General features: G+C 29.7%; 1 protein-coding gene across 15 annotated transcripts in view; it reads right to left on the bottom strand.

Annotated features, from left to right (window-relative positions):
- The window catches only part of cac (calcium voltage-gated channel subunit cacophony), a 1,271,727-nt gene that overhangs the window by 330,498 nt on the left and 928,461 nt on the right, over positions 1-12,768 (bottom strand). For 12 of the 15 annotated variants that reach the window (XM_081764101.1, XM_081764098.1, XM_081764109.1 and 9 more), the window contains 2 exons: positions 8,494-8,594; positions 3,975-4,130 (listed from right to left, as the gene is read on the bottom strand). In XM_081764101.1, coding sequence (XP_081620227.1) covers positions 3,975-4,130; positions 8,494-8,594 — 257 coding nt within the window. Of the gene's footprint in view, positions 1-3,974; positions 4,131-8,493; positions 8,595-9,541; positions 9,643-12,768 lie in introns of all 15 variants that reach the window. The other 3 variants (XM_081764099.1, XM_081764105.1, XM_081764112.1) reach the window with 1 other exon arrangement.

The following is a 12,768-nucleotide window of genomic DNA, read 5'->3' as shown; positions in this document are numbered from 1 at the left end:
CTTGTATGTCGTTTAAATCTCGTGTTTTCTTCAAATTCTATGTCGTTTGTGAATAAAGTACGTGTTTCTAAGCAATTTAGGAAATGAATCAGATCAAATCAGATCAAATAATACCTTACAAATAAATCAAATAATATCTTACAAATAAATCAAATAACACCTTACAAATAAATCAAATAACACCTTACAAATAAATCAAATAATACCTTACAAATAAATCAAATAATACCTTACAAATAAATCAAATAACACCTTACAAATAAATCAAATAACACCTTATAAATAAATCAAATAACACCTTAAAATAAATCAAATAACACCTTACAAATAAATCAAATAACACCTTAAAATAAATCAAATAACACCTTACAAATAAATCAAATAATACCTTACAGATAAATCAAATAATACCTTACAAATAAATCAAATAACACCTTAAAAATAAATCGAATAACACCTTACAAATAAATCAAATAATACCTGATAATTAAATGAAATCAGATCAAATAATGCCCGCTAAATAAATCGAACCAAATAGTGAATTCCAAATAAATGAAATATTATCTGATAAACAGATCGAATTGGATCAAATAATGGGGGAGAAATGAATTAAATTAAATACAAATAAACAGATCGAGTCAAATAATGATTGCGAAATCAAGTCATTAATGGTACAAATCTTGTTATAGAAATTATGGTAACCAGAGTTTGTTTTTAACATTCTGTGCATAAAGTTTAACTTATTGTATTGCATTTTACCAAATATTATATTATGTAAAATACACAATACTAAAATTATTTGAATGAACCTATATTACTATGTAACCCTAAATTGTTCAATATCGTGTATGCCTAATCAATGAATGCAAACCGAATTTTAATATGATATCTTCTATCTTCTTTCCCCTCCTTATCAATTCAACTACTTCTTTTTTTCAACCCCTGTTTCTACACGCAGATGTTTGCATGTATGTTGGTAGATGTGCGTGCTTAACATGTGCACATTATTTGTGCGTGCCACTATAAACATAGTGAAAGTAGGTTGGTATGTTTATGTTTGAGAGTCTATCTCTCGATATATATGTATGTAATATTTTGTTTGAATATTTCAGTTCATTTATTTTTAATATCATGTATCTGTCTGTAGTCTATCCCAAATAAATTGTGCTTCGTGCTTTATCCCAAATAAATGTTAATGGACCGTTCTTTTTATTAAAACATGATAGCTGAATTAACATATCTCGCGATGCTGGAAAATTGACTTCTTTCTCAAGTAAATGAAAATTAGGACTTCATTTTCCAACGATGGAGTTTCATGTCAGTGTTACCGGGATTTCAACTTTTTCTGAATGAATTTCTACCTCAACTTTCCCAAGATTTCTTGGCAATGAAGACCTGGCTCATCTTGAGCTAGGTTTGCTGTCTACTAAATCTTCACTCATTTGAAGAAATATTCAGTTTTGCCGCAATAAGAGGTGCATTATTCCAGTAAGAATTTTTTTTTAAGCAAAAAAGAGCAATTCATAAACATTTGTTTGGAATAAAGCACAATTTTGCTTTCAATTGACGCTGCTATACCTCTATTCAATAAACAAGCACTCTAGCGGTATTGAGTTTAAGACTTTAGGACTTCATCTTTCAAACATGAAGATTATTCTTATGTAATATATAGTTCTTGAAATATTGACGTAGAAAATTGGATCCATTATTTTGACCCATTGATGGATGCTGTACATATGATAGAAGTGTACACATGGAAAGGGACACTAAACTACAATTAATCGGGAGTATTGCGAGGAGATAGTATTCTATGTATTTCTAGTGGGTACAACATTGAACACTCTTACCAATTTGTTCTTTTTCTAGTTCATGTAACAGTATATACAGCCTGATTATAAATGATTCATCGAGCGTTAAAGTGAAATATGTTGAAAACTATTAACACAATACCTTTGTACTAATAATGAAACGTAGAAACACATTTGAAAGTTTAATTTCTTTCGTAATATTGTTGCGACAGATGGACTAACAGAAGCCTAATTCCTAAAAATGGCATATATGCAGTAGAATGTATTCTGTGTTTTGGAGTGTGACAAATGATTTTTCGTTGTTACCGTACAGCATGCAGTTGTGATTGTTTCCATAAGTGAAAGAGGACTCCAATAATTTCACATTCCCCCTTAATGGAGCGCTTCCTCATTGGCACATTGAAGTATGTCAAAGAAAGAACTCTCACACCATAGAATTGGGCGATGTGCTGAAGATAACTTAGCGCTTTTCCTACAGTCTCCTAGATCTCAAGATCTGAGAGTTTGTGAATTTTTTCCTTTGAAGCCATGTGAAAACAGGGTATATGCCTCCACTAGCAACAAATTTGGGTAAACTCCAGGATTACATTATACGTGAATTTGCGACCATTGGTAGAGATATGTTAGATGGCGTGTAGAGCGAACTACATTACCACATAGATATTTGTAGTCTGACGAAAGTAAGCCACAGTAAATATTTGCAACAGATGTTTGAAACTTGGACAGTTTGTGTACATTTTCATGTATCATCCGTTAGTATATGTGTTTTACATTATTAATACAGGCCTTTCAAATCTGATGAATCATTTATAATCACCCTGTACAATCACTAATTTATGTGTGGAACTTCAAGATTGATTCTGTAGTTCTAAACTTAAGTGGTTTAACTATGCAACTGCAAATATATCAACAACAACAACCAAGTACATAAAAATCCATCGGGTGTGGCGTTACTACTTCATTTTAGCTTAAGTCAGATGCAATTAGTGTGATCAAACAAGTACTTTTTATTTATAATAATTTACTTGAACTACGACTTCAATATTGGTTTTCCAAAAACAAACTATATCTCATTCGTGAAATTAGCTTTGAGATTTTTGCAATAAAGCCTTGAGAATAATTATGTACCTTTAAAATCCTTCTAAACTAAATACATAATATAACAAGATGGAATAATATCTTACAAATCGCGCGAACTACGGGTTTACCTAATTAAAATAGCTTAGCATAAAAATTATCCTCGTGTACTTTTTCAAAATTGAAAATCGCCTTTTAAAATTTAGGAAATTAAACAGGCGGTTTTACTCATTTTAATTTTAGAAATAAAAGACACAATAGTGTCATTATATACATAAAAAGTTAATATAGTTGTATAGAACTATAGTTTTCCCACATGATTCTTAAATTTAATATATCATTAAATGTTATGTAAGGTCTCATAAAGAAAAAGAAAACTATAAGTACATCTATTTGCATAAATCAACTTGTGTTAACACACTTAGCGACGCAAATATTCAAAATATATGGTAGTTAAGAATATCATATGGTGAAGTTTAGGGTATTAATTATTTTCTCTTTAAGAGGAAAGATGGAAGGCTACTTAAAACTCATAAAAAAATGCTTTCTTAGGTTTAACTTCCACAGATGGCGGCCCCGAAATACAAAATTTAAGGAAAAATGAACACAATCAGACGAAATGTCAGCATGATAATAAGAAATAAGTGATCGATAGCATTTAGAATCTCCCAACTTGTTTCATGGCTCCAGAACCGAGTACCTTTTTTTTCCCCCTAAATTGTGATAAAAGTAGAAAACAACGAACACTACGGGGCTTCTAACCCCCTTCGCTCGCTCAGTTATATTTTGTAAAGTAACTGGAGATCTTATATGTGCAAGATTGTTGAAGAAACTAAAAGATACCCAAAGTGAATAGTCATTAATAAAGAAAGAACAAATAAGTAGTTATACAACGTTGAAAAGAGGCTCATGTGGGTCTTATCCGGGGCTGCCATCTGCGGAAGTTTAGTCCTTTCTAACTAACTATATTCTAATTTTGTTACCAAAGTTGATACATCAACGTGAGGTACCGAATTTACAAAATTTTACCCATGCCAAGTACCCTTCCATCTCTAGAAACTAAGACTTCATATTGTTTACGATACTTACTTAAATTTTCTAAACTGTAACATGTTTTATGAAGAGCACCTGAATAAAACTCAAGGCCTATGATGGCGAAGATAACGATGGCAAAGAGCACCAGCAACCCAATCTGCAGCAACGGTGCCATGGCTTTGATAATGGACTTTAGCACCACCTGCAGACCTGCGGAGTGCAAGGCATATTTTGTTAGTACCAGTTACACCAGTTTAATTTATGATTACTTGCTAGTGACTTAATTGTTCACATTCAAACTGCATGCATTTAACTGTTTATACCAAGATTGGAGTTAAATTCACTTGGACATAATATATTTTTGATAACTTCATAATTTCTTTTGTTCCTTATATTGGTCTTTCTCAAGTGCAAATGGAACTTACTTGAAACTAACAATGATCTACAAACAAGAACAATATTTTCTTGTTTCATAATTTAATGTAAACTTGTCTAGAATACAGCAACTGCAGAAATGGCTAATGAACGGAGGAGGTTGAATTTTGTAAATCACTGAACAAATAATTTTAAAATACTCATCAAGCACTTCCTTTAGAGTGTTTGGCTGTGTTGTAAAGATGAATAAAGATTTTTCAAATGAAAAGTAGCAAAGAACGACCACAAACTTTTGCAATCTAAGTGTTGAAAACAGCCTAAAGTCAATTAGAAGGTTGTTTTTAAAAGTGGACAAGACGAGACTAAAATTTGTAATAATAAAAAGTGGGGAAAAATAACTTATTAAAAGTCTATTTGAGCAAAAAAAATATTTCAAGTGATATATTAGAAATATTGATATATTAGAAAGGATGATAATTCCAATGTAAAAATAGAGAGATTAGGAGGAAACTGAAATTCATGAAAACTTTACTAGTTGTTACAAATAATCTATTAAATTGCAGAATATTTACAATGATCTATAACGATAACATTTATAAATGTGTATATGTTGATATGGACAACAGTCTCTATTGTATGATATCATTTTTCTTTATGGCCAGACCTGAACATTTAACTTGTTAAGTTTTGTGGTCAGACATGTATAAACATGTTTTTCTCGACAAGTTCTGATATAATACGTAAAGAAGCCATTAATAGTGTATGTATTATCAATTATAAAGAAGGAATTTCGTGAAAAATAAAAAAAAAAAAGGGTAAATACAGAAAATCTTCGTAAAATACATCAGTTTCAATATATTTTATCTTGAATGTTATTATTGAACATTTAGTGAGTAAACTACGTTTTAATTAGTTCCAGAAATTATAATATAACTAACTTAGGACTAATATATAGATGTTATATATAAATTTATTGTCATTTACACTCCAGAACATCTATTATGTAGCCTACTGAACTGTGAATTTAACGAACTGAAAAATGTCCAAGTGAATTTATTTGAATTTATAATTTGTGAAACATGATATATTGTTCTATCCTTGATATTCTATCTTCATATATCAAATTTAACATGTTACAAATATATCATTATCTCTCAATAATTATTTAATTCATTATTAATTATTTTTATGTATAATATTCAATGCAAATACAAATGCAAACATGCTTTAAATGTACGTATATTATTCAATTAATGACTTAAGAAGAAAAACAAAACAATAAGAAATCTCAACTTACATTATGAAAACACAAACAAACTGCTTGAATTGTAAGCAAAAACTTTTCATAGCGAATTCTGTAAACTACCATTCTAATTATGAAAATTTATACTTTAAGACACTATATTCTTAAAAAAACATAGCTATGAATAATTTCGTTTATTGAACTCTTAAACATTTGGAATATTAAAACTTAAAAATAAATAATAATAATAATAATATAATAATAAAAAATAAAGAAATTTAGGAAACAAATTTCGACTTTCAAACATTCTCAAATATTGCTGTACAAATGTAACCATTTTTTTTTTTTTCATGATTATAAGTATGTAATTTATCTTTTACAGCATTTTGAGAATATGAAAAGATTACCAGTTGCAGACAAATTGCCTCTCTCTCTCTTTTGTTTCTCTTATTCTTGTTCTCCAAAGAAAACTGCTAAGAAAAAGATCAAAAGGATAAATAACCTGATAACTAGTAAATAAAAGTACCCAAAGATTAGAGGAAAAAAATAAAATTATCTAACTGAACACACACTCACACACACGCACACATACATACATACATACATATATATATATATATAAACGAGCAAGCAAACATGAAAATGCGAAACAGAAAGAGAAACATGCAAAAATTCTGGGGCTTATATTAATTTTTAAAAAACAAACTTATGTATTGCAAGAACATCACAGAAAGTATTTGTTTCGGGAGGGAAGGATGCCGAATTGAATTTAAAATGTTGAGAAAGGTTTGGTGGTTGAAGATTATTTTTTATATAAAAGAAATTTCACTACCAAAAGACGAAGAAGAAGAAGAAGAAGAAACCTAGTTCCTTAATAAAAGTTTTCTACTCAATAGTAATAAACCCAATGTATAGGATCTACAAGGAAGGAAACCAATTACTAAAAAGTATTGAGGCTACTTGAATAAATAGGGTTACTTAATGTAAACTGAATAAACACAAATATCCAAGGAGAGGTTAAGATAATTTACTTTGTACTGAAAGCTTACATTATTGTGTGAAGAGGGATAGTTGTGCCATTAACATGTTTTAGATTATTATTATAGCATTATTATTACTAACATACTAGAAGAAGTCATCACATATGATCACGTGTGAATGGTTTCTTTACCAATATAGTATGTTTTATATGTAAAATATGGAACTGATTCAAAATAAAGAACTGTTGACAGAATTTTGAGATAAGTAAAAACCTGTCAGTTTTATTAACATCATTCAGCATTAGATTACAATTAGATCAATATTAAATAATAAAATAGATAATATATATTTAAAAAAATACTGATGTAAAATCAATATATATTTTCTAAAGGAAAATTATGAAAGTATTGTTCATACATAAGATAATAGATAAAAAGGCTATGGATATTACATGTTTGAAATTTGGAATTGGATTACATGTTGAACACAAATTCAAAAACATGATTAAACTAGTATGTTAATCTAATCTTCTTTGACAATTTACAATTAAAATTGCTATTACTCATTCAAGTTAAAAGCAAATATATGCAGAAATGAAAATCTCTGTTACCTATATTTCTTTTCAGCATAAGAAAATCAGATATTCAAGTATTGCGTTTATGGATTTCATTACGAAATAAATTCACAATAAGCATGTTACGTGATTGAGATTTAGACAGTGTTTATTTTTGTAAGTAATAAATTACAAGAAAAAATAAGAAAGATAGAGAGAGAGTTAACTGAGAAATTAAAATATAGCAATCCATTCGTGCAAAACATAATAATCAGAAATAGCTTACCCACACAAAGATGTATACAGAAAATGTATAAAAGTAATTGTACATAAGAAAACATAAAATTATATTAAATAATAATAAAAAAAACATAATATAAACATACAAGAGAACACAGACTCTTTTTTAAGGATCTGTTAAGGGAGGTATATATGTGAAGTTTTTTTTATTTTTCAATTATTTTTTCCAGGTTTAGGTTATTTAGGAGGTTGACTTAAGTTCGAGAGAGCCAATTTGTAGCTTCTTTCTGATACAGGAGTACCCGTTCACTCCAATAAGATAATGACTTTCGAAATAATAACTATTATTATCTCCCTTTTACATCGGAGGAGTAATAATGTACATACAAATTGATCAAATAGTAAACGAATTCTGTATCTGCCAAACAATATTTAATCACAGGGAGATATACTTATAGAAATAAGTGTACACATTTTCCCCCAAGTACTAGTTAAATTCTATGACTTTAAATTATTTTACTTTTTGACATTTTCATTTATCTAACTGTATTTCTCCGTAAGGAATAAATGTAGGCAATTATTAAATTTTTTAAGGATTGATTACTTTTGAAATTATGAAAAAACTTAAGTTAACTATCGCTCTTTACGTAATAAGAAAAAAGAATCTAATGTTTTTTTGTGAAAACATTTTCATTTTATTTTCATATAGGCACAAGAAATGTTAACAGTACTTATATTTAAAATAACAGACAACTTTACTTGTACGGTATATTGTTTTAAAGATGTGCTTACCGAAAACAAATAATTTTGTTTAAAAATATACATTAGTGAAAAAATGTATTTTGGTACAGTTTTCAAAGGCAAAAATTACAAAAGCTCTTGTAATAGACAAAAGATAACGAAATCCCTATTTTTTGCTATTAATGAGACGAGATATTATTGATTTTTCAGTGACAATATATGTACAGAAAATATTTTTTAAAAATCAGTAAAAGAACACACACACATATATATATGAAATTAAAGTAAAATAATTTGTGTGTTTTATAAAGGAATCTAGTGGCAAATAAACGTTGTGGTAAACAAAGGATGAAATAAATTCCTTGCGGAAAAATACGATTCTACTTCGGATGGGGGGAAAATGAATTGAATAGCTCTAGGAATATTTTTACTGTACTTACTGGGTATCCCTGACACAAGTTTGAGTGGCCTAAGCACTCGAATAGCTCTCAATGTTCGCAGATCAACCTCTAATTCATTTTGTGGGAACATAGTGATGAACCTGTAAAACACTAGCGTGTAACTACTCCACTTAACTACTTCTAAACTAATTTAATAGCATATAATAATCTAAGTTAAAGCACTACTTCTATCATTTGATAACCAATATGGCGATGTAATATGTAATCCTAAAACACTACAACTAAGCTTATAAACTTACTAAGAATGTTGTAATATACTGGCACTCTCTACACTAAGTTCATAACTCATAAATAAATGTCATGCCTTGATATTAAAAGGTTTGTTTGTTTTACAAGTCCTGAAAAAGACTAATATCTAATTAATGCATTTAATAATCTCAACCGCATTATTCGACTTTTACAGGGATAGTTCTAGTACACCACAAGATGCAGGCAGCTAGCAGTGAAGGCTATATATATAAATATATAAAACCTTTGATGGCATAGGACGGTTGTAAAAGGCCAAGTTGTTAGCACAAATATATATATATATATATAAAACACCACACTAGTTAAAAAATATAGGCTAAATCCATGGAGTCACGACCAAGTAAAGCAATTAATTGACGGATCATTCCTGGCTAAAAAAATAACTGTACATGAACACCCATCGGTTGAAACAAAAGAATACGACACCATCGAAATCTACAAATTCACATCCATCTTTCACTGCTTTCAAATTAAGAAAAAAATATAAATATATTTATATTCGACATGAGGAAGGGAATAAACCATTTTCTCATAAATCGAAAAAACTAGAAGAGCACAAATAATTAATTAGCTATGGTGAAAAAAATAACCACCTAATTATCTAAAGTAGTACTTTGGGATAGTAAATACATTCCACAGACACTAGATCTCTAGCAAATTAATCAAGTATTGTTTGCTCTATGCTAGCCACCTTTGATTAAGATACAAAGTTATAGGAAATTGAAAAAACTTGGGTGTAGATATATTTTGACGTTGCTCTTCTGACGAAAGCACTTACTTGGGATTCTTGAAACCAACTTGAGCGGTCTCAAGACACGAAAGGAACGAAGCATCCGCAGATCTACATCCACATTGGATTCTGCGAATATGGTCATGGACCTAAAATATTATTATTGATGTTATAGAAAAAAACATTTTTAACCCCTTGCCCGGTATAACATATTTAAAAAATAATGCCAATTTCAAAAAATAAATAAAAAACATTTTTTTAAAAGGGTGTGTAATAATACACGTTAAATATAAAATTTTAGAATTTTTTTTTCTTGGGTATGGATTAATCTATAAAATTTTAGAACTTTTTTTTTCTTTCTTGGATGCAGTTTGATTTATAAGATTTAAGTACGTCTTTCTTCAGCATTATTGGCCTGCAAGATTTTAGATTTCTTTTTTAAAACTTGTCAACTTGCAGTTTTAAAAGACAAGATTTTATGGCTACAAGCTTTGATGAACATGAATTTCTCTTACTACACCATAACCTATAAACTTTCAAATAAAGTTGGGTTGATTACATTCTACTGTACATAGAGTTGAAAAAAAAAAAAAAAAAAAACTATAGCAAATCTTAATTGCTGCATGAAATTCTAAAACAGCAATAATCTAAAGAAGATTAATTATTCTATTATTATTAGTTTCAATGATAATTAAAAGAAACAATAGAACCATTAATGACAAATAAAAAAAGTTCGATGGCTACCGTTTAATTATTCGTATACAGGGTGTTCTAATATTTTGTGAACAGATTCCTCACATTAAAATAAGAAACAAAGTTCGAATGCACCTCTGCTTAAAAGTGGATAGTTTCGGAGTTATAGGGTGGCGAAAACATGAAATAGCTCCACTATTATGGGACCTATCGTAGTCGGGTCAAGACATCACTGAGGAACTGGTATGTGAACTATCCATATAGCCATGTTTGAGAATGCTCTAGTACTTGCATAATCATGTTTAGAGAGGCTGTTTGGGAGGATTTGATTACTCTCCACCTACCTCTCTAAAAATTGGTGTACAAGAACTGGAGCACTCTTAAACAAGGATATTTGGGTAGTTCACATACCAGTTCCTCAGTGATGTATTGATCCGACTACGATAGGTCCCATAGTAGTGGCGCTATGAATATTTAAAGTTCGCTTGTTTCACGTTTTCGGCACCCTATAACTCCGAAACTATCCATTTTTGAGCACAGGTCCATATGAACTTTTTATTCTTATTTTAATGTGTAAATGTTGTGACACATTCATGTAACATCCTCTATATTGAAATATAAAGAAATGTAACAGTACCATATTTAAGATACTGAAACTTAAAACGGAGACTTGAAATATTATGGAAACGGAAACTTAAACGGAAACGGAAACTTGAAGCGCAATATGTAATCTGATTCTGATTATTATGGAACATTTTGATGCTAGCAGTAGCAATATTTTTCAACCATAAGGGGTACACATAACATATCTTACTATATCTTTGTTCGTTTTACTTGGCTGATAAAGGTAGACATCAAGAGGAGTGTTATGAAGAGCCAAATGAAAAGAAAAATATCTCTGGTATCTTGTATTGCTCAGGTATTAGTACGTAGTCTATAACTACGCCCCAAGAATTTTCTGTCTTGCTTTTACTGCCACTCAGAAATAAATAAATAAAACTTCAGCGCTGCTACTAGTTGCCACCAGTACGAAGCTGAAGAGTGAGTTAAAATATCCAAAGTATTTTTTTTATTAATTCAGAAAGAAAATTTATTTTCTTCAACCGTAAACTTAATTGATAACGAAAATCTAAATACTTTTTGCCTCCATTCTAATGATAAACTCGTTCAATCGCATTGTCCATTATTATTATAATAACTCACCGAAATAAAGAGCTGTGATAAAAAAACTCCCACAAACATAATTTGGCACCGAAATATCCGTAGAAATCACGTTTAGTAATAAACTAGATACAAGAATAACTATTACAAATTGTATGTTTTGGGAACAATGGAGAATAGTGAAACATACAAATGGCAACCAGTGTTGGTTCCATTTGAACAAGAAGATGGCGCTATAGTCGATAAGTATTGGGAGTTAATTATTATTTTTTTTTTTACTTCTAACAATTTATTACTTTAGACAATTTAATGCTTAATACAATCTTAATGTTTTACAATTAAAAAATGTTTGGTGCCGCTTCTCCTCTGTAATTACATTAAAAGTGTGGAAAACAAATTTACTTAAAATAAGTTAATCGTCCATCTTGGATCGGGCCATTTTGTACATATTTTAAACTTGTAACAGCCGTTTGACTTGGCCGTTTGAGCTGCAGCGTATAATTATACAATTTTTTGCAATATTGAAGACAAAACAAGATGGTTCTATGTTTTAGTGTATTAATAATTTTTGTCTCAAATTTTATACTTAAAACTTTACCATTACTTATTTGGTATTTCAAAAATGTAATAAACTTTTGTGAAAATAAAGTAGAAGTCAGTAGGATACAATAGCTCAATGAAGTTCTGAGAAACTAGTTTGAAGATATCCGTAGAGTAGTAGGATGACCAAATAAATAGGTGATTATACTTAAAACTACGCATTCAAGGTATATAAGAATTTTATTATTCAATATTATATTGTTATTGTTCAGTAGAGTATTTTCCTGTATCGTCGGACCACAAGAAAGTATCAAAATGTACTAAATTAAATTAATTAGTTCAATTCATTTCTACACTTACGACACACTTACTTCAGTAGACTGTCTTTCAGACAATTTCAAAAACTGACGTTCGTCATTTTTTTTCTTATAACTAGATATAACTCAAACACGATATGTTATAACCTTGATATATATGCACCATTTCCACACTGCCTTTCCCGCCACTAAATCATAGTAAGTGTACCTTTCCGCCAAATAGTCCCTTCCGCCTCCACATATAGTGTCACTAACAATCTCAGAAACAACCAGCAACAAAACCTACTTTTCTTAACTACAACCTTCACTCACTCTTCCTCATAAACCACAATGAATTCTCTAATTTACCCGGTAAATTTCCTACAATTGATTTGGCGATACAACAGTTAACCCTTCAGTGGAGTTTGATTTAGTATAGTCATTCAAGAATTACTATACTGTATTTATTTGATATAATACATGATGGCGAAAACCTACTTGTAGCTGGTTCCGATAATTTGTTTTGGAATTTTTCCCTATTGATTCGATAAAGGGTGTCATCTACCTTACCGGAGTTCGATTTCT

This window comes from Thermobia domestica, chromosome 7, assembly GCF_964235325.1.
Source record: "Thermobia domestica chromosome 7, izTheDome1.hap1.1, whole genome shotgun sequence".
In the NCBI taxonomy this organism is placed as follows: domain Eukaryota; kingdom Metazoa; phylum Arthropoda; class Insecta; order Zygentoma; family Lepismatidae; genus Thermobia; species Thermobia domestica.
The sequence above is the reverse complement of the archived record's forward strand: the minus strand, read 5'-3'. Positions and strand labels throughout refer to the sequence as shown.